General features: G+C 35.9%; 1 protein-coding gene across 2 annotated transcripts in view; it reads left to right on the forward strand.

Moving 5' to 3' along the window:
• CEP350 (centrosomal protein 350) overlaps positions 1-25,697 on the forward strand; it is a 155,977-nt gene that overhangs the window by 86,399 nt on the left and 43,881 nt on the right. For both annotated transcript variants that reach the window (XM_047076855.1, XM_047076856.1), the window contains exons 23-28: positions 2,075-2,271; positions 2,870-3,054; positions 3,524-3,611; positions 10,871-11,017; positions 14,951-15,108; positions 23,911-24,110. In XM_047076855.1, coding sequence (XP_046932811.1) covers positions 2,075-2,271; positions 2,870-3,054; positions 3,524-3,611; positions 10,871-11,017; positions 14,951-15,108; positions 23,911-24,110 — 975 coding nt within the window. The remainder of the gene's footprint in view (positions 1-2,074; positions 2,272-2,869; positions 3,055-3,523; positions 3,612-10,870; positions 11,018-14,950; positions 15,109-23,910; positions 24,111-25,697) is intronic.

A 25,697-nucleotide genomic window follows, 5' to 3' on the forward strand; every position in this document is an offset into this window, starting at 1 on the left:
CATCCAGACTTATATAAAGGACTCTTAAAACTCAACAACAAGAAAATCAACAACCCTATTAAGCAATGTGCATAAGATCTGAACAGACACTTCATTGAAGAAATTCTACAAATGGCAAATAGACTTAGGAAAGGTATTCAATATCATGTGTCATCAGGGAGTGGAAAATTAAAATCACAACAAGAATGTACACATGCCTTTTAGAATGGTTAAAATCCAAAAACCTGACAACAAAATATGCAAGGATGCAGAGCAACAGGAACTTGAATTCATTGCTGGTGAGAATGCCAAATGGTATGGCTATTTTGTAAGACATTTTCACATATCTTATAGTGACCCAGCAATCAATATGCCTAGGCAAGCATATTGAAAACTTAGGTCCTCACAAGAGCCTATACACTAATGTTCATAGCACCATTTTTCATAATTGCTAACAATTGGAAGATGTCTTATGAGGAGAATAAGCAAACTGGTGTAACACTATTTAGCAATTAAAAGGAACAGGCAACATCATGAATGAATTTTAAGTGAAGTGAAAGAAGCAAGCCCCAAAAGGCTACATATCATATGATTCCATTTATATGACATTCTGGAATAGGCAAAACTTTAGGGATGGAAAACAGATTAATGGTTCCCAGGTGTTAGATAGAAGAGGAAGTGGTTAACTACAAAGAGGTTGCATGGGAGAACTTTTAGTGTGAAGCAAATGTCATATAAGGGATGTCCTGTATGGTTCTTTTATTTATTGACTGATACTGTGCATTTGTCAAAACCCTAGAGCTGTATGTACATCACAAAGAGCAAACTTTAGTGTGTGCATACTAAATACACACACATCAACCAGGATGTTGGGGGATCTAGGATGGAATGCAGTCTGTGACTAATGAATCTTAACTTTATTAGAAATGTATAGCATGACCACATTGAAGAGAGTGGAAGGAAGAGGAGCTGACCTAAGTAAATTTGGAAAACGGAATTTTTGAGTAGAAATTGTAAGCCTATTAAATATAAAAGGAACAGTATATAAAGTATATTCTGATTGGTAAATGAGCTTTTCACAGGGGTACAAGTTCACAGTTCTTTACATATGTATTAGGATTGAACGAATAAGGAAACGGACGTTGGATGATGGTAGGGGTCAAGTTTCTTCATGTTGGAAAAGGATGTTAGATACACAAGAAAAGAAGACTAGAATGAATCCTGTGGTGCTGGACTCAGTAACATCAGTGTGAATCCGTCTTTAGATGGGTGGATAGATACAAGAACAATTTGTGTGTGTGTGTGTGAGAGAGAGAGAGAGAGAGAGAGAGAGAGAGAGAGAGAGATTATGTGTGTGCACGGGCTAGTATACATGCGTATATTACCTAGCTCTGTTCATTGACAGGGTGAAGAAACCGTGATACTCTAGCAGTAACAAGAGTAACCAGTGCCCATAATTATGGTTTCTAGATATTGTCCAATAAAAGAAAGTAGAGCTCTTTGGAGAAATGAGACTGGTTCTAGGACTGGGCAGGGAAAATGCAAAATGAACCTGGAGCATCTTGTAGTACCAATAAGTAATGGTGCCCAAAAACAAAAAAGAAGGGGAGTGCATGTCAGAGGCAAACGAGAACCAACCTAAAAAGAGCTGTTGTGTTTTAAGTTAAGCATGGAATTGATGAGTTCTAAAAAACTTTTAATTTGCATTTCTTTGCTAGCAATATTAAATGTTGTTTTTTTGTTTTTTTGTTTCTTTACTTAGTTTGGCCATTTGTATTTTTTAAGGATCTGATCATGACCATTTCTCATTTTTCTGTAGGAATCTTAGTAGTTTCCTAACTGGTTTGTAAGAGCTCTTTATATATAAAGTATATTACACTTTTGCCATATTTCTTGTACTAGTGTTTTTAGATAGTTTAGAGACTTTTTTCCTTGTTTGTAAGGTAAGTGAACTATTCCAGGCCTACAATTATTAGTGATCAGCTCTATGAATTTATGTTAGATCATCCCATAAAGAGACAGCAAGGGCTACTAAATTGAATACTTACTGAAAACTGTTACAATGATAAAATCCACGTGTTCTAAATTCTTTTAGATTCAACTTCTATTGCAACAGAATATTCACTGAAATTTGATGAATCTATGACAGAAGATGAAATAGAAGAAAAATCATTTCGATCTTTACTACCTTCTGAGAGCCATCGCAGATTTAACATGGAAAAGAAAAGAGGCCATCATGATGACTCTGATGATGAAACTTCTCCAGAAAAGACAACACTGTCTTCTGCTAAGGTATGCTTCAGTTTACCTGTGGAGATTACTTCATAAAGAGTTGTGGATGTGTTCTCTCGTAGATATGAGGATACATTTTGTACTTGAATTCAGTTGTCATCTCCAGGAATGATTTTCCTAAGATAGCAATTTTATATTATACTTTTGCTATAGAATCTGGCTTTGCTTTCCTTACGAAGTACAACACAGGACTTATTATTCCTTGGAATGATATAGAAAGGCCTTCGAGGATCTGAGCCAGTGTTATGTCTCTAGCATTTCACTTGCTTTACTCTTACTTCATTCCATTTAAAAATTTATGTTTCTATCATTCTTACTAAATCGTTAGCCTTTTGGGTAACAGGGATAATTCTTACCCTGCTTTATATCCCTGGGACAGTACCTGACTTACAGTAGTTGTTTGTTAAAATGTTATTGGTTGAATAAATTAGCAGATGAATGTTCTTCCCTCTTATGTGCCTTTTTTGAAGAATGTTCTCTGACACGGTCGGCAGCCTTTCTGTATACATAGTTTATAAGTGCATGCCTCTTTTAACAGCGTTAATTAAGTTCCAGAGGCTTAGATGATGATAAACTTGAAATAAAATCTTCACTTTAGGAGCTGAGCATGCCATTCTCAGGAGGACAAGATAGTTTTTCTAAGTTTACGATGGAGATGGTTCGACAGTATATGAAAGAAGAGGAAATGAGGGCAGCTCACCAGTCTTCACTCCTGCGTCTCCGTGAGAAGGCCTTGAAGGAGAAAACTAAGGCTGAATTAGCCTGGTTAGAGCATCAGAAAAAGTAAGTTGTTTCAGTGAATATAGTTTTCACTTTCTAATTTCTTCTTTCATTAAAAGAAAGCGCTTTGATTTTTAAAGATGTTTTTGTTTCCTCATTTAATTTGATCAACCCAGTTTCTCAACCTAGAAATATGGCAGTCGTCCCTAAATCCTGTTGCTTTCGAGACCTCCTACTCATAACATTTTCTTTGCATTTCTCTTTTATCACTTGACTGATTGTTATTTTATACTGAATTCCTTTACTGTGTTGTAAACTCCTTAAAGCAATTTTATCTTTAAAGGACCCAGTCTAGTGTTTGTATATTTATATGTGCAGTAAAATATTTACTTGGTGGGATGGCCATTGCTGCGTACAGCAGTTGTTTTCCACATTTGAAAATGTTAGTTTAGAGACTTTGCAGTGGTCAAGAATTCTTGACATTAGATTAGAAATTTAATCTACTCTTTGTCTCAATGTGAAATATTTGCAGACATCTACGAGACAAAGGAGAAGATGATAAAATGCCCCCACTTCGGAAGAAACAGCGTGGTTTGCTTTTAAGGTTGCAGCAAGAGAAGGTATGTCAGGAAAAACACTGTTTAAGAGGATTTACAGCAAGTTATGTTGTGGGATCTATTATTTTGCCTAATCTCTTTTTCATATTATTACTTTAAGTGAGATTTAGTTGATACGTACCACCGTTTTGCCTATGCTACTATAATTACAGAAATTGCTTCGTAGTCTGCTGTGTTTCTCTTAAATTAGGATTGTGTGTCACTGCTAACTTAATACAATGTAGAGTCAAACCTGCCTTCATTTGTTAAATAGTCTTCTGAAATGCATATTTTAAAAATTAAGATATTTGTTGAGTCTATTTGGATTAATTTTTTGGTCTGTATTTTCCCAAATAGACTTTTAAGACATACTCATTACAAATTGACTAATATTTTGGCCCAGTGAATTCAGAAACACCTAGGATTTGAATCCTGGAGAGGTAGCATGGTATAGTGGTTAAAAATTCAAGCTCCAGAGTCCGATTGCCTGGGTTAAAATTCCAAATCTACCAATTATTAGTTTCATAACCTTGGACAAGTTACCTAACTTTCTTTGTGCCTCAGTTTCCTTATTTATAAACTGAGGATAATAATGGTAACATACTTTGTAGGGTTGTTGGGAGGAATAAACTAATACAAATAATAAACTTACAACAACAGACCATGGCGCAGTGGTAAGTGCCAATAAATGTTAACTGTTATTATCTGTGAAAAATGTGTTTCAGAGTGTCTGGTAAGTATTCAGTAGATTCTAGTTCTTTTCCCTTATTGACCTGTTGCAAGGTACTAGCCACCATATTGGATCATCTGTGAAATTAATCATTTAAGTTATATATTGGATTATTACTCAACTAGTTGTTTTTTTTTTTAAGTTCACGCAGGAAACATCATTGATCATATGAACTTTAAAAATTTGGTAATTTTTAAAAAAAAGAAGTTATGTGTTTTTAATACGGAAAAATTGGTGTCAGAATAACTTAAAATGCTTAGTTAAAATAAGGAAATAACTGTTTACAAGGTTACGGTAGCTTTCTGTTTATAAAGTAGAATAAAAGCTAGATTTACAAATATTTTCTCTCATTCTGTGGGGTTGTTTTCCCCTTTTTTTTTTTTTAAATATTTGTTTATTTTTGAGACAGAGTGCACAAGCAGGGGAGGGGCAGAGAGGGGATGACAGGATCCAAAGTGGGCTCTATGCTGATAGCAGCCAGCCTGATGTGGGGCTTGAACTCACAAACTGCAAGATCATGACCTCGGCTGAAGTCGGACGCTCAGCCGACTAAACCACCCAGGCGCTCCTTCACTTACTTAATAGTGTGCTTTGGAGCCCACGTCTTTGGATTTTGATGAATCTAATGTTTTACTGCATGCCTGCTGATAGCACATTCAGTTTTTGTTAGTTTAAAAATGTACTTGTTTCACCTTCGTTTTTGAAAGATATTTTTACTAGGCATGGAATTATTTTCTGTCAGCACTTTAAAAGATATTGTCCATTGTCTACTAGTTTCTATTGTTTTTATGAAGAGGTCAGTTGTCTTAATAGTTTTTTTTAATTACTTTTTTGAGTTTAATTACTTTTTTGAGAAAATTTATTTATTTTGAAAGAGAGAGAGAAAAGAAGGAAGGGGCAGGGAGAGAGAGAGGGAAAGAGAGAATCCCAAGCAGGCTCCTCATTGTCAGCACAGAGCCCAACACAGGGCTCGATCCCCTGAACCGTGAAATCATGACCTGAGCTGAGATCAAGAGTCAGACACTTAGCCAAATGAGCCACCCAGGCGCCCTGTCTTAATGTTTTTTTTTTTTGTTTGTTTGTTTTTTTTAAATTTTTTTTTTCAACGTTTATTTATTTTTGGGACAGAGAGAGACAGAGCATGAACGGGGGAGGGGCAGAGAGAGAGGGAGACACAGAATCGGAAACAGGCTCCAGGCTCTGAGCCATCAGCCCAGAGCCTGACGCGGGGCTCGAACTCACGGACCGCGAGATCGTGACCTGGCTGAAGTCGGACGCTTAACCGACTGCGCCACCCAGGCGCCCCTCTTAATGTTTTTTTAAAGACTGCTTTAAACATTTTTCAAAATTTGTCTTAGATTTTTTCATTAGTTTTACTAAGATGTGCTTAGGTGTGGTTTCTTTTCTCTTTATACTGTTTATGATTTGCTGAGCTTCTTGAATTTGTTGTTTGTTGTATTTCAGTTTTTGAAAATTACCTCTTCATGTGTTGCTTCTGCTCCCCTCTCTCCCTCATTCTCTTCAGAGTCTCCAAGTAGAAATATGTTAGACCTTTTGACCATTTACCACATCTTTCTTCTACTCTGTTTTTTTATATCACCCTCTTTAGAAACAATAAAATAAAAAAACACTATGCTTCAATTTGGAAAGTTTCTATTGATCTGTCTTTGAATTCATTAGTTGTATCTTCTCTCCTGTCATGTGTTCTGTTAAATCAGCTGATGAGTTCTTCATGTGATTTTTCTTAGTTCTGTAACATCTGTTTTCTTCTTTTTTTAAAATAGATTTTACCTTTTCATCAGTTTCTCTATGTTTTCCCACATTTTTTTGAACACGTTATTCATAGTCATTTTAACTTTCTTGTCTGCTAACTAGATTTTGGACATATGTGTGTGTGTGTGCTACTGTTTTTATATTTTATATTATCATATGATTCTTTTTCTTTGCATGTCTAGTAAATTTTTATTCAATGCTGGACAATGTGTAAGTAACTGCAAAGGCTCCAAATGATGCTATCTTCTCACAGAGAGGGCTTATTTTTCCCTCTGCCCTGCAGTTAGAGTGCTCAGCTATTCACTTTAATCCGTTCAGGGACTGAGCTGGGCTAGTGTTGGGTTGCAGAGTTAGTAGGCCTCAGTCTACTGGGCCTCTGCTTTTTCATTCACCCTAGGTTGTAACCCCTAGGCATTTCAGTAGAAAGTTAGGTAAACTTATTTTACCAGTATAAGAGACTGCTGTTGAGAGGTTTCTGGCTCCTTAGTCTTCTGTCTATACTGCTTAAGAAAGGCAAATGCTTTGAAGGAGATACTGCATTGGAAGCCTCTTAAGTCTCCAGTTCTGTCACATCAGGTCTGTGTACCTGTGAGAGTGGTGACTGGTGTAACCGTTTTGAGAGCGGTTTCACTATATCTAGTTATATTGATAGCACATATAATCTAGAACTCAGCAGTTCTGTGTCTTAGTATAAATCCTAGAAATGCTTTCACATGCGTACAGAGGAAAATGGAAGCAGCTTAATTTTTTCATGAAGAGAATGGATAAAATGAAGCATGTTCCTGCCAGAAAGTACAATACTGCAGGAAAACGAATGCATTACATCTCAGTAATGTTCAATAGAGATTTCTGAAATGACATTGATGTTCTATATCTGTGCTGTCTGATACAGTAGCTACTAGCCACGTGTAATTTTTAAGTATTTAAAACATGGCTAGTGCAACTGAGAAACTGAAATTTTAATATTATTTAATTTTAATTTAAATAGCTACATGTAACTGTGGCTATCATGTTGGATAGTGATAGCAGTAGATCTTTATCAAAAATCGTAATATTGGCTTTTATACAAAAGCAGGATGCAAAAGAATACATACAGTATGATACCATTCTTATAAATTTTTTAAGTCACGAATCAGAAATGTATGTTTTATGGGCTCACTCCTGTACGTATGGACTCTTACATGTACAAAAGTACATATAAAAATGATAAATTCCTGGGGAGGGAATGGGAGAAGGGATTGGGGTGTTCAGTTTTATCTATAATGATATATTTTTGAAACAGAAAGATTTGAAACATATATGGGCAAACTTTCAATCCCATTGGTTGGTGTTTGAGTGACAAATTTTTCTACATATCATGTTTATAGTACTTCATAATGTTTTTTAAGTAAATGTGCAAAAAATACTCTGAACCAACTGTCTACTCCTGGAAAGTTGCCCTACAGAAATAAAAATACCAGCTTGGAAAGACGTATGTACTAAGTTATTTATTACAGTTGTATCAATTTTAGTATATGTGCTGCTGAAGTAAGCATATTAGAGTTGTATCAGTAAGAATTATTTTGACTGGTAGTGAGATGGCTATAACCAATTTGGCCACATATCTTTGTACAACTGTATCCAAAAAAGAGAGAACATATTTTCCTATGTTATGTTCTTGTTTTTTTTTTTTTTGAGATAAAATTCACATAGCTTAGAATAACCATTTTAAAGAGTATTTCACTTATACCATTAACCATTTTAAAGTGAGCAGTTTGCTTGTACAACCTTATGGCTTATTCTGAAAAGAAGAGCAAACCTTTTCCTCCAAGAACCGCCTTCAGACAGTTTCTTCGCTCTTCTAGATTTGGATTGGGTGAATTTATATATTAATTGGTTCAGAAACCCAGGCCTAACCTATAATAGCAGTTTTTCAAAAGGTACTCTATGGAACTCTCAGGTCCCTGGTACCCTTTCATGGATCAAGGAGGTCAAAACTATTTTCCCAAAAGTGGGATATGAATTCACCCTTTCCATGTGTTGACATTTGTGCTAAGTGGTACAAAAACAATGGTGTAAATCTGCTAGTGCCTTAGCACAAATCAGGGCAGTGGCACCAAACTGTCTAGTAATCGTCATAGTTTTCACCGCTTCACGCTTGAAGCTAAAAAAAAAAAAAAAAAAAAAAGCTAGTTTCACTGGAGTATGTCTTAAGTAGTAAAAATTGCTAATTTTACTCAGTGTTGACATTTGAGTACTCGTCGTTTTCGTACTCTGTGTGACAAAAATAGGAAGCCCAGAAGTAAGCACTTTTGTTAGATACCAAAAGACAGTGATTAACTCAAGGAAAGGTATTTGTGTAGTTGTTTAAATTGCAAGCTAAACTAGCTACTTTTTTTTTTTTATGAATATCATTTTTCCTTGAAAGAATTATTCAGAGGCAATCTGTTTATTCAGATTTGGGTATTTGACAGTCATTTTCTCAAAAATGAACAAAATGTGCCTGTCACTTTAGAGAAAGCAGCAGTGACAGTATTTGTTGGCGATGACAAAATTCAGACTTTCAAGTAGAAGTCATTATTTTGGGGGCAACTGGGTGGCTCGGTCAGTGAAGTGTCCCACTTTGGCTCAGGTCATGATCTTGTAGTTTGTGAGTTCGAGCCCCACTTTGGGCTTTGGGCTGATAGCTCAGAGCCTAGAGTCTGCTTCAGATTCTGTGTCTCCCTGTCTCTCTGCCCCTCCCTGTTCTCACTCTGCCTCTCTCTCAAAAATAAACAAACATTAAAAAAAAATTTAAGAAAAAAAAGAAGTCATTATTTTGGACAATTTCTATCCACCACCTAATACTAAAGAACTTTTGAGATCTGTGGTGATAAGAAAGAATGTGATTTTTTGATACCGTATAATGAAATGCGTCAACATTAGGAAGATCTGCATAACTGATTGAACCGACATTTTCCAAATGACCAATGCATGATGTCAAAAAAAAAAAAAAATCAAGCCAGACAATTAAAGAGATTTGGAAAAATCTAAATACTACTCTTCTCACAATTTTTTTTTTTTGAAAATATAGTTATTTTCTTTAAAATGCAGTGTTATTGTATGTTCACGAGAGAGCAAGAGTAAACAAGGGCAAGTAATGTCTTAGTATTATGAAGAGAGTTTGACCCTGAGAGTCCCCTGAAAGGACCTTGGGAACCCTCTAGAGTCCATGGACCTTAGTTCAAGAACTTCAGCTCCAGAGAAATCCGTACATGTGCCCAAGGAGACAGACAATGTAAGCCTCTTCATTGTAGCATTGTTGTAATAGTAAACAACAACTTTATCCAAACATAGAGGTAATGGACACATGAAATATTATATGCCTCCAATGTTATGCAGCACTTAGGTATAAGTCAACACAGAGAGCTATCAAAAGTAATGACTAGCAAATAAAGCAAGATTGAAAATATGAATATGTGATATTATTTCTAAAATATTTAAAAACATAAACCAAACAATGTAATGTTTTTTGCAGGTAAGTGGAAATATTTGTGGAAGAATTTTAAAAGAATGTGTTGGAAGGATATATACCATGGTAGTGATTACCTGTAAGGACTTAGGGCAGAGGACATACACTGATTTTATCTGTAATGTTTTATTGCTTCACAAAATAAAGACTATGATAAAATATGATAGAATATTAACAGTTATTAATATGAGATTTTAGAAATTAGATATTTTTATGCACTTCTCTACATGTTCAGTGTTTCCAAAAATCAAATATGATTAAAAGAAATTATAAGTTGCAAATTATTCCTGTCTTTATTATGCGATAGGAACACAGATTAAAACACATTTATGATAAAACCATGACAATCTCTTAAATTTTAACTATTATTAACAGTGAAGTGAATCGCCTTTTGCCCACTTTTTAAATGGCCAACAGAAAACTTAATACCCTGGTTGGAGAGTTTGGTGCAATGAAGTCTTAAATGTTTCTGGTGGCAATTTAAGTAGAAACAGTTCTTTTTTGAAAGCAATCTTTAAATGATTTTGAGGGCCGTAATATGATTCATCCTCCCTGACTTGTTTCTCCTACCTTTTGGAATCTCTCCATAAATCCATAGTATGAAACAGTTATGGCATGAAAGCATTCTTTGGGATGATAAAAAAATTACAAGCGGCCCGAGTTTAGCAGTAGAATAATGGTTCCATTAACTACTTTATCTGTTATGCAGCTATTAAACAAGTGTAAAGACCGTATGGAAAAATGTGGAGGGTATCTTACGTTTAAAAGGGGGACAGGAGGGTGCCTGGGTGGCTCAGTCGGTTAAGCATCTGACTTTGGCTCAGGTCATGATCTCACAGTTCGTGAGTTTGAGCCCTGCGTTGGGCTGTGTGCTGACAGCTGAGAGCCTGGAGCTTGCTTTGGATTCTAGGTCTCCCTCTTTCTCTGCCCCTCCTTTGCTCATGCTCCATCTCTCTCTTTCTCTCTCTCTCTCTCCTCTCTTTCTCTTTCTCTCTCTCTCCCACAAATACTTTAAAAAAATTAAAAGGAGGACAGGAAATTATTAGTCTGTTGTAGTAATAGTTATTTAAAATTAAGGGATAATGTTAAATTATTTTAGCACGTTATGGGGTTATCTGACTCTTTTTTTTTCTCCTTCACGATTTAAAATTTTTTCAATATTATTACTTTTATCTTGAAATACTGTATGTTTTTATTTTTGATATATGTGATGATTGGGCTTTCTTAAAATATTACTGTGGACTTGTGTCCTCCAAATCTCAATCCCTCTCCTAACTCTTTAAACCTTAGGCGGAAATTAAACGTCTTCAAGAAGCCAATAAGGCAGCTCGAAAGGAAAGACAACTAATTCTTAAACAGCAGGAGGAGATAGAGAGGATCCGACAGACCACCATGAAATTACAGGAGAAGCTGAAGTCAGCAGGGGAGAATAAATTGGTAAATTACATAAAATTACTATTTGTTTTCTGTCTCATGTTGCTTGCTAATAATCCCTAACCCTGCCTCAGTTTCTCATATGATGGACATGTTCCTTCTAGCACCGTGATACCATAAGGTACTGGAATAAAGTTCTATGTCTGTGCCCTTATATATAATGACAGTTTTAATTTTTTTCCCATGGAGTATTCAAGTTTTGAAAGGGACACATGGTTCATATAATAGTTGAAAAGTGTTTTCCATTCATAAACTCAGTTTGAACAGAGTACCTTGCTTTTGCTTATCAATCCAAATATATTCCTCAGAATTAATGAGAGAGATTATTTTTGCTCATTTTACTTATGTTAGCTATCCTATGTTAATACAATGATACAGGAGTGAAAGGAGGTATTCAGACAAAAGCAAAATGTGGATCTATTCTGAGATACTGTGAGATGTCGATATAGTGTTGGAGAACCCAGACTTATAGCTGTATAAATAGTTATATATTTTATATATTTATATATATTTATATTTATATATATGTTTTATGTATATATAAACAGTTGTATAGTTTATAAATAGTTAAATAAAGTCCCTCGTATTTTCTGCTTTGATTTTTAAAATACACCTTAAGGGGCGCCTGGGTGGCGCAGTCGGTTAAGCGTCCGACTTCAGCCAGGTCACGATCTCGTGGTCCGTGAGTTCGAGCCCCGCGTCGGGCTCTGGGCTGATGGCTCAGAGCCTGGAGCCTGTTTCCGATTCTGTGTCTCCCTCTCTCTCTGCCCCTCCCCCGTTCATGCTCTGTCTCTCTCTGTCCCAAAAATAAATAAAAACGTTGAAAAAAAAAAAATAAAATAAAATACACCTTAAATTTTGAAACAATTCCAAATTTATAGAAAATTTCAAACACGGTACAAAGAACTCTGTCTTCCTGAGTTGAAAGTATGACAGTTCTCCAGCTGTCACAATAATGTGCTTTATATCAAAAGGTAAGTTCAGAATCACATATTGCATTAAGTTCTCATGTCTATGTTGTCTCCTTAGTCTGGAAAAGTTACTTGACTCTTATAACCTTCACACTTTGGAAGATCACATGCCAGTTATTTTGTAGCATGTTTCTCAACTTGGATTTGTCTGATACTTCCTCATAATTAGGTTCAGGTTGTGCATCTTTGGCTGGAATATCACAGACATGATGCTGTGTTCTCCTTGCATTCAGTCAGTTGGTATCTGATATTGATTTATCCCATTACTGATGATGTTGACTTGACTTGATCACTTGATTAAGGTGGTGGCTATCAGACTCTACTAAAAAGTTACTTTCTTTCTCGTTATAGTTAATAAATACTTTCCATGAGTTATTTTTTAGTTTTTATTAAATATATTTAAAAAAATTTTTTTAATGTTTATTTTTGAGAGAGAGAGAGAGAGAGAGACTCACACACAGAGTCTGAAGCAGGCTCCAGGCTCTGAGCTGTCAGCCCAGAGCCCGATGTGGGGCCTGAACTCAAAAACTGTGAGATCATTACCTGAGCCGAGGTTGTCACTCAACCAACTGAGCCACCCAGTCTCCCCTGCATAAGTTACTTTGAGACTACATAAATTCTTGTTTTTCATTAAACTTACTATTTTATTTGTATCAGTATGGACTGACAGATTCCTACTTTACTCAAAGGTAAATCTGTTACTGTCATTTGTTTTGATGCTCACTTTGCCCCAAATCAGACTATTTCAAGTTTCTTTTCCAGTTTCTGTGTCCTTGTGACATGTCCCAGTCAGTCTTTGAGCACTTCCATGTTTCCTGCAACAAGATGTCTCTGGGTCGTTTTGTACCTTCTGTCCCCCAGACTTGGAATCAGCTGTTTGTCCAAGGAGGAAAGTTCTTTAAAAACCAGTAGGCATGCTCATTGCTATTCAGGTTTTGGCCTTCTAAAAGCAAGAAATCTAGAGAATATATAGTTTTATGTAGATATAATAAAAATATACATTTTACATGTATATTTCTGTATGTACATATACATGTTATATATATGTGTGTGTGTGTGTGTGTATACACACACACACACACACACACACACACACACACACACACACACACATATATATATATATACATAATGAGTTCATGCTGATTCTTTGATTTCTAATCCAGCACCATACGGTTCCATTCTAGTTTTCTCTCTTCTGAAACTTCCTTCTCTGACAGACAGCTGGTTAACATTTTCCTTAATATAGATCATTATTTGATCATTCTTCTGTGTAACCCGTCTCCATAACCTCCTCCCCTTTCCTCATGTGGATAGCCTTCTCGCCGCCCCTGGAACCTGACTCCCAAGTCAAGCTGTTCCCCCCCCGCCCCCCAATCTCCTTGCCCTTTCTCTGTTCTCTTCTTACCCTCTTTGCACTCTGTTCTCTGTGGGAATGCCACCTCACTCTGTTTGGGCTTGTGACATGCCACGTAGGGCTGCTTCCATGTGGACATCCGCATTGTTCCACTTGGGCTCGGACTTGGCACACAGGCCACCCTCCTGTGTTAGAGGCCCTCTTCATCTCGCTCCATTCAGCACACCTTATTCTGCTGTGTGTATTGTTCACAGAATAAAAACAGCCATGATTGTCCCTACTCATCTTCCTGAAAAGTTATGAACATAAATGAGTATTTGTGGGAAAGACTTACTTAAGCATATAAAGTTATTTTTTGTTCAGAGAAATAACGTATCAAGCTAATAGCTCTAGGGATGCCTGGATGGCTCAATCCGTTGAGCATCCGACTCTTGATTTTGGTTCAGGTCATGATCTCAGGGTTTGTGGGATCAAGTTCCTCGTTGAAATCTGCACTCATAGCACAGAGGCTGCTTGGGATTCTCTCTCTTTCCCTCTCTCTCTGGCCCTCCCCCACTTGCTCATGCACTCTCTCTCTCTCTCTCCCCCTCTCAGAATAAATACACTTTTTTTAAAAAGCCCAATTGTTCTAAATCCTTTCATTGTAATTTTTAAGTTGAGAAAATATTGCTTTTTTCGTTAGAAATGAAAAGAAAAAAGATCCATCCCTCAGTATTATTAAAATTAATTATGTGTTCCCTTCATTCTTTTTTAAAAAAGTTTTTTAGTGTTTGTTTATTTTTGAGAGAGAGACAGAGTGCAAGTGGGGGAGAGGAAGAGAGAGAGGGAGGCACACAATCTGAAGCTCACACAATCTGAGCTGTCAGCACAGAGCCCGATGCGGGGCTTGAACTCACAAACTGCAAGATCACAACCTGAGCTGAAGTCGGACACTCAACCGACTGAGCCACCCAGGCGCCCTGCTCTTCATTCTTTTGTCTGTATGTATAAGCGTTACAGTGTCTGTAGTTTTGTATTTCTTTTGAGTGGTTCAATTTAAAAGAAATTAGGACGGGGCGCCTAGGTGGCTCAGTTGGTTAAATGTCTGACTTCGGCTCAGGTCATGATCTCGCGGTTCATGGGTTTGAGCCCTGGGTCAGGCTCTGTGCTGACAGCTCAGAGCCTGGAGCCTGCTTCTGATTCTGTGTGTGTCTCTCTCTCTCAGCATTACCCCCCCCACCCTCCCCTCCCTCCACCGCCCCACCCCACTCATGCTCTGTCTCTGTCTCTGTCAAAAATAAACATTAAAAAATTAAAAAATAAATAAAAGAAATTAGGACAGGTACTAGTTTGCTAGCAACAGAAGATTTTGGATTTTTTTCACATCTTATAAGAAATTATTACACTTTGTGATTATATATAAATATATGTAAGATACACATAACAAAATCTGTATTTTAGCCATTTTCAAATATGTGATATAATCTTGTCTTTTAAGTAATTCCTTTATTTCTACTTTCTTATAAATATGATTTTGATAAACATAATTTTGAAATAACAGTGTTTAAGATCACTTTGAGATCTTAAATTCCAGTAAAATTGTAAAACTTTACCCTCCTTTGTTTACAGGACTCTCATAGTGACGATGATACAAAGGATAATAAGGCAACCAGTCCTGGTCCAACTGACTTGGAGACCCGCAGTCCTTCCCCCATTTCAATCTCCAGCAGTGAAACTAGCAGCATTATGCAGAAACTGAAAAAAATGAGAAGCCGCATGGATGAAAAGTAATTCATTTTTATAAATATCTCCTGTTCACATTGAAAATGATAGCAACAAATATCTTTAATGTACTTCATTAGATTAGGTTGATAAAACATAATATTTTATGAATTCAGTAGCATTTTAGCAGAATTATTAAATCAACCTAGAAGTCAGTTGACTATAGATCTTATTATAAAACAAATTTTCTTGTTTTTAATACAGTCAGATTTCTTATTTTAAAAACCAGCATAGTGGGGCGCCTGGGTGGCTCAGTCGGTTGAGCGTCCGACTTCGGCTCAGGTCATGATCTCGCGGTCTGAGTGTGAGCCTCGTGTCGGGCTCTGGGCTGACAGCTCAGAGCCTGGAGCCTGTTTCAGGTTCTGTGTCTCCCTCTCTCTCTGCCCCTCCCCTGCTCATGCTCTGTCTCTCTCTCTCTCTGTCAAAAATAAATAAACATTAAAAAAGAATTAGGGGCGCCTGGGTGGCGCAGTCGGTTAAGCGTCCGACTTCAGCCAGGTCACGATCTCGCGGTCCGTGAGTTCGAGCCCCGCGTCAGGCTCTGGGCTGATGGCTCAGAGCCTGGAGCCTGTTTCCGATTCTGTGTCTCCCTCTCTCTCTGCCCCTCCCCCGTTCATGCTCTGTCTCTCTCTGTCCCAAAAATAAATAAACGTTGAAAAAAAAAAATTTATAAAAAAAAAAAAAAAGAATTAAAAAAAATAATAAAAACCAGCATAGTGATTGCACATATACCCATGACAATGTTTCCATCTTTCTTTCATTGAAAGCTAAAAGTAAGTGGGAAATTTATACTTCTCTGAAATCGGTGGATATGTCTACTGACTTAGGGAAGCAGTTAATGGTGTATCCTGAGATCTCATGCTGTGGCTCGCTGACCACTCCGGGCTTAGGTCAGATAGAAATTTTAATCTGTGAGTAGGTGTGGATTGTTCAGTTGAAACCAGAAAAACTGAAATTCTCCTGGGATGTTGAATGCTTTGGCAGTCTACCATTCTTCTAAAACATTACTAAGTATTATTTTTTTGGAAGCTCTTTTAAAGAACGCTACTTCTACTTAAATGTAGCTCAGTTGTGTGTTGACATAGACCATATGAAGTTACATGTATGTGAGAGTCTACTCTTCTGGGTGTAATTAAATATGCTTGTCAAGTTGCTGTTTGTGGACTCTATCCTTGACTTTATAACAATTTCTACCTTCTTTAAACACAAAAGACAGACCCATTAAAACGTTTGACCTTTATTTTATTTTGTTAACAGTTTGAACCACAGATTGAACTTCAGTTGTGCTGATATCTTTTGTCAGTGTACCACACATCACCAAATTTAATAATGCTCTGTATTTATATGTGACATCAACCTATGAGTTAAATAGCTTTTGAATAGTCAGACAGTTGTAAATCAAACCTGATTACCATAGGTGTAGTGTTATATGTTGGCACCTATTGCTTAGTTAAATTGTATTTCATAACTTTAAAATACCTAAGTTGGTTATGAAGATAAGTTTAAAAAATAAATACAGATTTTTAAAATAAATAAAAAGAGGTGAAACCAAATATTTACAAATGTGTAAGTATTCCTTTTGGATAATTCCATGGGATAGACTAAATAAGGCTTTTTTAAAAATATAGGAATTTATTGAAATGTAGACTAAAGATGCTTTCTTTCTTTCCTAATAAAATTTCCCAAAGCCTGTGTAGGCATACTGTTTTACTTCAGAGATTTTTGAATTCAGAATTATCAGTCTCGTGAATTTTTATATTATAGCTGACCTGACATTTTATATATACCTCCAAATGTCTTTGGTAAATGTTGGAAGAAAGACAGCTTCAGGAATAATTTCTTCATTGATCCCTTGCTCATCTATATTAGTAAGATACTCATTGCTGGTCTTTATGAATAATATTCTGATAATTTTGATCACATAGAACAAGAAACTGCTAATCCTAGTCTGTTTATGAGATGAGTTAGTTCATGTAGCTGCTTATTTCAGATTTGGTTAAAGCTTTAAAAATTCTAAATAACAAATTCAAGGTTGAACTTATTGGTTTTGTTCCAAGTTTTATTAATTATTTTCTCAGAATCCAAAATATGAAACACATAGAAGTTTTGTATTATTGTTCTACCTTTGTCAACTGCTGCAAGAACCATTTGAGAAATTCAAAGAAATAGGTCTCAAAAGATTCAGTGACCTGATGTGTGTTTGAAGCAGTGCGGTTGTGTTTGTGGGTAGGATGAGGGAAGGACAGCGGTGGCAAAGGAATTAGTTTTAATGTTTAATGATGGTGCCGAAATTTGAGGATGAACTGGAGTATTTTTCAAAAATAGCGATGCCCTATAAAGGAAGATTATTGTTCCAATTTTAGTATATGTGCTGCCGAAGCGAGCACAGGAAGATTATTGTTAATGCAATGCTTTTTGATCTCTAGAACAAAATAATGTGAAAACTGGTTTTTATATACCATCCAGATCACCAGAACTTTATCATGAGATCTCTTTTAACAATATTGAGCCCCCCAGGCACCCCAACAATATTGGAATGTCAGTAGAAATGCCATTAAATAGAATGAGTTCATTTTATAGTCAACAAAATCATTTGAGCCTTTGCTGCTAGGCACTATTATTTGTTCTGTAGATTTACAAAGGCAGTCTCCCAAGAGATTACTATTTTATTGATATGAAACACCTGTCAAAAACTATTCCTCCCTCAGTAAGTTTAGCTAACTATTGAGAAGAACTTTTTCACTATATACTATTGCTTATTGTTAACGCTCTGAACTCTGATTCTATGACAGATATTTCTCTAAAGCAATCAAACTGTTCTCGGCTATCGTGAAAGATTTCCTTCTTTAATGTGTCATTGAGACAGCAGTGCCTTTGTTAAAACTTGTATGTCTAATTTATGGCTTTTCCCGACCTTTTTATTGATCTGACATTATATAAATAATTTCCATTTCTCAGTGTAGTGAAAAGCAAAAGAAACTTAAGTTGTGAAAAAGATTTGTAATAATATATGTTTCAGGAGCCACAGAGTGAATAGCCCTCAGTCTTTTTGGTACTGTTGCAAGTGAAATCTGAGTTTTGGTTATCATTGTGAGGGGCATTGTTTACAATATAAGTGCATTGCCTGTAATCCTGAAACATATATTCATGAAGAAAACACAATGCAGTTGACTTCTTCTGTTAATTTGCCAATTCCATTTCAGGGAAATTTTTTACTGAGCAAATAAAACAGAAAGAATGGGTTTATCTTCAAGTGTTAAAATAGGATACAGTGCGTTTTCTCTTTCATTTAGTAGCCACTATTCTTTTATATTATTTACTAAATATATACTTATTCTTAGCAATTATTTATTGGGGAATGTATGAGTGTGCTAGGTCTGAGAGATACGAAGGTGAATCAAACAGAAACCTTGACCTTAAAGAGTATATGGTCTAGGTGGAAAAAACAAATGTTGGTTCCTTTAGAGAAGTGTATATAAATTAATTGCTCAGAAATTCAGAGGAAGAAATTCCTACTGAAAAAATATATCAAAGCAATTTTCATGGGTGAGTGTTCTGAGTTAAATATACTTTTGAATAAGTAAGTACCTTAATAGCATAAGAAGAAGCGAAAAAAATCCCACAAACATATAGTTATATTTTGGTTTGATCATTGCAGACCAAGTTAGCATGGAAAAATGAAGTCAGAACTTCTGAAACATTCATTTTAAATATTTTAAAATATTCCCAGTTAGCTTAGAAACCATTAAAGGAGCAAATTAACTTACTTGGTTTTAAATAATCATAAAGTTAAACAGATAAATATTGTATGACATAGATGTGTCTAAAAATATTTGTGGTAGAGTCCGATAAATATTAAAATCTTCACCATTAATCTACTGAGTTAAAAAGTTAAGGATTTGCGGGGCTCCTGGGTGGCTCAGTGGGTTAAGTGTCTGACTTTGGCTCAGGTCATGATCTCATGGTTTGTGAGTTTGAGCCCCATGTCGGGCTCTGTGCTGACAGCTCAGAGCCTGGAGCCTGCTTCAGATTGTGTGTCTCCCTCTCTCTCTGCCCCTCCCCTGTTCGCACTTTGTCTCTCTCTCTCTCTCAAAAATAAATAAACATTAAAATTTTTTTTAAAAAATTAAAAAAAATAAAAAAAATTAAGGATTTGCAAGGGAAGACTTTTGATATTCCATTAAAGAAGACATTTTCATTAGAATTTTAAAAAGTGTGTTGGGGCGCCTGGGTGGCTTGGTTGGTTAAGCGTCCAACTTCAGCTCAGGTCATGATCTCACAGTCTGTGAGTTCGAGCCCCGCATCGGGCTCTGTGCTAACAGCTCAGAGCCTGGAGCCTGTTTCAGATTCTGTGTCTCCCTCTCTCTCTGCCCCTCCCCTGTTCATGCTCTGTCTCTCTCTGTCTCAAAAATAAATAAACGTTAAAAAATAAAAAATAAAAAAAAAGTGTGTTAAATATCATTGCCTTAAATTAGAAATAGAATTTTCTTGGAGAAGGTTCTAGACTGAATGAATCCTGATAGTCTGGATGAAACCTTTACTTTCTAGGTTAGGAATAATATACCTGCATTTTGTTTATTTAAGTATATGCAAATTATTAGACACTTTTAAGTAATAGAATAAATTTTGCTTGAGAAAAAATACAAGACTTCATTTTCTTTTGTCAGTACTATCCATATCCTCATATTCCTCATATCATTAAAAATGCTTAAAGACTAGAAGAATTAATTCATTTTAAAATTTAAAACACTGTGTTTCATTTTTACTTATTTACAGTATAGAATTAATTTTTGGTCCAGAAACAATTTTAAAATGATTTAAAGTATTAGATTTTTGCACTTGATCTTAGCCAAAAGGCCGAGAAGCGATTAAAGTATTAGATTTTTGTTTGTTTTATTTAATATTTTTCAGAGTCAAATGATTTTACAACTCACAATTTCATTTAAAATTTACATTGTAATTTTACTCTTTCAAATTATAGCATGGTTTTATAATATGTTGGAACATAATCTACAATTATATTAGCTCAGTGGGAAAAAAGATTCTCATTTATGTCACATGACCTAGCAGTATGTTGAGGTAGTAGTATGTTGAGGTATTTTAAAAAATGTGAGGAGGTACTTGGAGAAAGAGTTGGAAACTGCTGGAACTAAAAGGTCTCTTAGGGACGTCATCTAGTATAGTCCTTTGGTTTCACAGGAAGAAATTGGGGCCATGGACATAAGTGATTCATCCCACATCTCACACGTTGCATAGTCGCAGGGCTAGAACTCAGACCCTGCTTTCTGGATGCCAGCCAGCCAGAGTTAACGTTGAGTTAAGTTAGCATATCTGCTTTCAACCTCCTAGCTTAAAAAAAGAAAAACTACAGTGATGACTTAGAGTTATTTCCGTAGAAATTGACCCTTCTAAATAAATAGGATTTCTTTAAATTGGAAGAGTGCTCAGTGGCTGTTTATCTGTATATGTGTAGAGTTTAGAGTGTGAAAGTGTGACTTTAAAAGAGAACTAATTACTCATGAATTTCTTAAGATTAAATAAGAACATAATGATTTACATACTAGATTAAATCTATTTTGTGTCTAATTGTCCCCAGTCCAGTGTTCTGTTAAGCATCCTTGCTGCGGGATGCCTTGACACCAACCATAACGCATATTAGCAGCATTTTCTATTAGTAGGCATTTATGTCTCCATCATTTACAAATTTCTTTCTTATTTGTGCAGCATCTTGGAGGATTGTTAACTGTAGTGTGAAGTACTGCCTTTTTTATTTCAACTTTATTTTATTTAACTTGTAAAGGACACTACTACTAGAATACACATATATTAAATCAAGAACATGTGTTTCTGGGAAGAAGTTTTAACTTTAAGTTAAACTTTTCTCATACTGCATCTTAAACTATTTTCTTCTCTTTTTCTATTAGCTATTTTTTTTTGTTGTTGTTCATTCCCAACCTAGAGCTTTTGACTATGCTTAATCCTTATAAATGAAAAATAAATGGTCAGTACTTGTTCTAATAGAGAAAATTGTTATTCTCTATATTGGGTTAGACAAATTTAAATTGTATCTTTTTTACAGTTTATTTTACATGTTTCAATATCATTCTACTTTTTATACTAGGTCATGCATGCATTTAGCAGTTATGTACTTAAGAGGGTGGGTGATATTTGAATATTATGAATAGATTTTTTGGACCATTTGCTGAGTAATTTGTTTTTTCATATTTTGATAATTAGCATCAAAATAAGTTTATTATACATTCATAAAGAATGGCAAGGAAGATTGCAGTGTCTTACTAAAATTTGACAAAATTGTTTTTCCTTGAACTTCAGTGCAGAAAATCCAGGCAATCCAGATACGAATGTGTATGTATGTGTGTGTGTATATATATATATATATAAGTATATGAAGGGGAGGAGAAATATTAAGTTGTATGTGGGGAAACAGACATTGAAATAGTCTGTTATCTAAAGATACATGTGTAAGCAAGATTCTACATACTTTTAAAATCCAAATGAGCGGCTGGATTTATACCTAGATTTTCTCACTTCTGTGACATACTGATATTATTCCTTGCCCTTCCAAGGCAAAAAGCGTTGCCTTGATCTACAGGTTATTGTTGTGTGCATGTGAACAGGAGCATGCTCTGTCAAAGAGAATTAACCTTTCAAACTATTACTAGACTTAGTTATCCTTTCGAATATATATATATATGTATATATATATATATGATTTATTTACTATTTAAATAGTAAAGAAGAGAAACTAGTGGGTTTTTTCTACTTTTATAACTCTAACACATGAAATTTTCTTCTTACCTTTAACCTTATGATTGAGCTGTCCACAGCATGATTTATTTTTTATTTATTTTTTGCTGCTGGGAGTATTTATTGCAACAAGCTTACGTTATTCTTAATTATGCATCCTCATATTTTATAGAATGGCTATGGTATTTCAATCTTATTAAAGTGGGCCTTTGTTAAATATAAAGCACGATACCTCCAGTAGGTCCTGTGAGCAGTAAGTTTTATGTGGGAGAGGTGAATAAGACATTTTTACTATAAATTTAATTTCCAAATTATTTTCAAGCTAGATCATGATGGTAAGGTCAAATAAGGCAAATGCAGTGGTTTTTATTTATTTAATTTTAATCTTAAAATAGATGACAAGGTACAGATACAAAAATCATTTGCTCAGGGTTACATATGTTTGTATAATTGCTGATGTACTAGGTTCGCAGCCATAGTTGTTGTACTCTGTGTTAAAGCTTATGGGAAAACTTACTTAGCTCCACACCATACTTTACTCACAAACAAGTAAATTTACCTGAAACTATAAGTAATGGTTAAGCAACATCTGAGGAGAAAGGCATGTTTATTCAGAAATCACTGGTAAGATCTATAATAGCACATGTTTTATATGTCACACAGAGTATAACACTTGCTTTGACGGAGTAGCTTATAATGTTATTCAGGAAGCATATTAAAAGTTCTCCACTCAGCTCTTATGCTTTCCCTTTCTCACTCTTCTGCCTCTTGATCCCTTGGTTTTAAAATCTTCCTCCTTATTTTGTAGACACTGCTCTCCTGTTCACTACTTCTTCTCTGTCTTTACGTCTCACCACTGGGCCTCTCTCAGTGTCTGTTTTCCCAACCTTCATCCCAAATTCCAGCTGTATATCTACAACCAGTTGGTCAGGTAACTTTGCACCTTTTTCAGTGCACTCTTTGATAGAGCATGCTCTGTTCTTTTTGTTTGTTTTGTTTGCTTTTTTTTTCTTTTTCTTTTTTTTCATAACAGCCTGGAGCCTTCTTGTCAAATGTCCCATAGATGGTACCTTTTTGTTTCCACATTAATTTGACATGCTGATTGTTCAAGAAGCGGAATGACAGTTTTTGTGCTTTTTATTAAGTGTTCGTTGGATGTGTGAACGCATTTTTGTTGATTAGCTACCAATACAGATCTAACACCAATAACACGAGCAGCCCACCTTTTATTTGGCTGTGGCATCTACATTTGAGGAGAGTTTAATAGTAGCTTTTTAAACTACTCAGATAACTTTTCCTAAATCAGAAATTTCTCTAAATCCTTTGGAGCTAAGATATATTGAGCAATTGAATTTCAGAGATCAGGTTAAATTGAGAAATTTGAGGCATTTGGTGCATCCTTTTACTCAAGTAAATAAAGTTATGTTTATATGCATAAGGCATCTGACTGTGGTGCTGTGTTCTCTCCATAATTATCACCCGACTTTGCATCTCTTAGGCAATAGGAACCAAAGAGGGGTATAGTGAGTGATACCTGAAATAAAACCAGACTGAATTTGAAAATAAAAGTCAAAAAGGGACATGGACACGTTTTTTTGTTTGCTTGCTTGTTTGGGGGCTTTGAGATTTGTTTTTTGTTGTTGTTTTGGTCTTTGTTGTTTTGGTTTTGTGTGTTTTCTGGTCTGAGCCTTCAGAATAAGTTCTTCATCTGTTATGAAAAAGAATCACCTATGAGAAGTGAATATGTAATTTCAGGATTATCAGTCCTGGTTGTCCAGAAATTCTGAAGATTTTCTTTTCTGAATTTGCCACCATTTTTCCTTTGCTAATCTTTCCAAACAATTAGAAGTAAAACATAAATTCTCTCCTTTTCTGAATGATTCACCAAAGCTTCTGTTACTTCAAGCCTTTTTCAAAGGAATAGTATGAGTGTGTTGTTTTTATGCAGCTTGTTGCGAAGGCAGTGAGTGGTAATAGAGCTCTAAGTGCTTTCTGCCTGTAGATTTGTTCTCTGACCGTCCCTCATGGTGTGACCGTAGGTTTCTGACAAAGCGAGAGCAGAAACTAATGCAACGGCGACAACACGCAGAGGAGCTGCTGGAGTGGAAGCGACGTTTGGATGCAGAGGAAGCAGAAATTCGTCAAATGGAGAAGCAAGCTTTGGCTGCCTGGGACAAAGAATTAATAAAACCTAAAACTCCGAAGAAAGAAATTGAGGACCAGAGAACAGAACAGAAAGGTAATAAATGTTAATAACTCCATTCACTCTGCAAACCCAAGCCTAATGTATCCGAAAGATTGACTTCATTATTTTTAAAAAAGGTGGATGATTAAATGTGAAGAATGCGATATAACTGCAAATGCCACAGACCTTGGAATTATGAGACTGTTGTGAATAACTTTATGCTAACATATCTGAGAACTGAGAAGAAATGGGTGAATTCTGTGAAATGGAAATGGGCTATTCCACGACCAAGTGGGGTTTAACACATCCTAAAAAATCAACAGGGCAGATTACTTAAACGGATCAAAGGAGAAAAATTACATGACATCTGAATGGATTTGGAAAAGGTACTTGATAAAATCCAAAAAGCATTTCTAATAAAACAAATTTCAGATCAAAGTAGCAATAGAAGGGAGCTTTCTTTATGTGATCTAGGATATCTATGAACAAAAATGAAAAACCAAACCTACTACAAGATACTGCTATTAGTGATAAAACATAGAAAACTTTCCCTTTAAATTTGGAAAGAAGATAAAGATGCTTTTATTTCACCTAAGCAGTGAAAGGAGGAAGCAAAACTTATTATTATAGAAAATCCAGTATCTAACAAGTGAATCTAGCATGGTTGCTAAGTTCATAAACAAAATTCAATTACACGTCTATAGACCAGCAGAAATTGGTTAGAAAAATCTAATTTAAAAAATGTTTAGGGGCGCCTGGGTGGCGCAGTCGGTTAAGCGTCCGACTTCAGCCAGGTCATGATCTCGCGGTCCGTGAGTTCGAGCCCCGCGTCGGGCTCTGGGCTGATGGCTCAGAGCCTGGAGCCTGTTTCCAATTCTGTGTCTCCCTCTCTCTCTGCCCCTCGCCCGTTCATGCTCTGTCTCTCTCTGTCCCAAAAATAAATAAACGTTGAAAAAAAAAAATTAAAAAAAAAAATGTTTATTTATTTTGAGAGAGACAGAGTGCAAGTGAGGAAGGGGCAGAGAGAAAGGGAGAGAAAGAATCCCAAGGAAGCTCCACGCTCAGCGCGGAGCCTGATGCAGGGCTCAATCCAACGACTGTGAGATCATGACGTGAGCTGAAATCAAGAGTCAGATGCTTCACTGACTGAGCCACTCAGGCGCCCCCAGAAAAATTAATTTTTTTTTTAATTTTTTTTTTAAACGTTTATTTATTTTTGAGACAGAGACAGAGCATGAACGGGGGAGGGGCAGAGAGAGAGGGAGACACAGAATCGGAAGCAGGCTCCAGGCTCTGAGCCATCAGCCCAGAGCCCGACGCGGGGCTCGAACTCACGGACCATGAGATCGTGACCTGGCTGAAGTCGGACGCTTAACCGACTGTGCCACCCAGGCGCCCCAAAAATTAATTTTTAAAAGAGATGCCATTTATCATAGAAATAAAAAAACATGAAGTACTAGGAATAAATTTAACAAAAAATATGTAAGATCTTTATGGAGAAAACTTTAGAATGTTATTAGGAGACATTACAGAAGACCAAAATAAATAGAAAGCTTTTCCGTTCTCACAGATTCAGTGTCATTAAAGATGTTAATTCTCCCTGAACTTATTTGTAGATTCAAGGCAGTTTAAATCAGAAAC

Source organism: Lynx rufus, unplaced genomic scaffold (assembly GCF_022079265.1).
Source record: "Lynx rufus isolate CCGP_SWC_20201006 ecotype Redwood Valley unplaced genomic scaffold, mLynRuf1.p SCAF_15, whole genome shotgun sequence".
Lineage (NCBI taxonomy): Eukaryota > Metazoa > Chordata > Mammalia > Carnivora > Felidae > Lynx > Lynx rufus.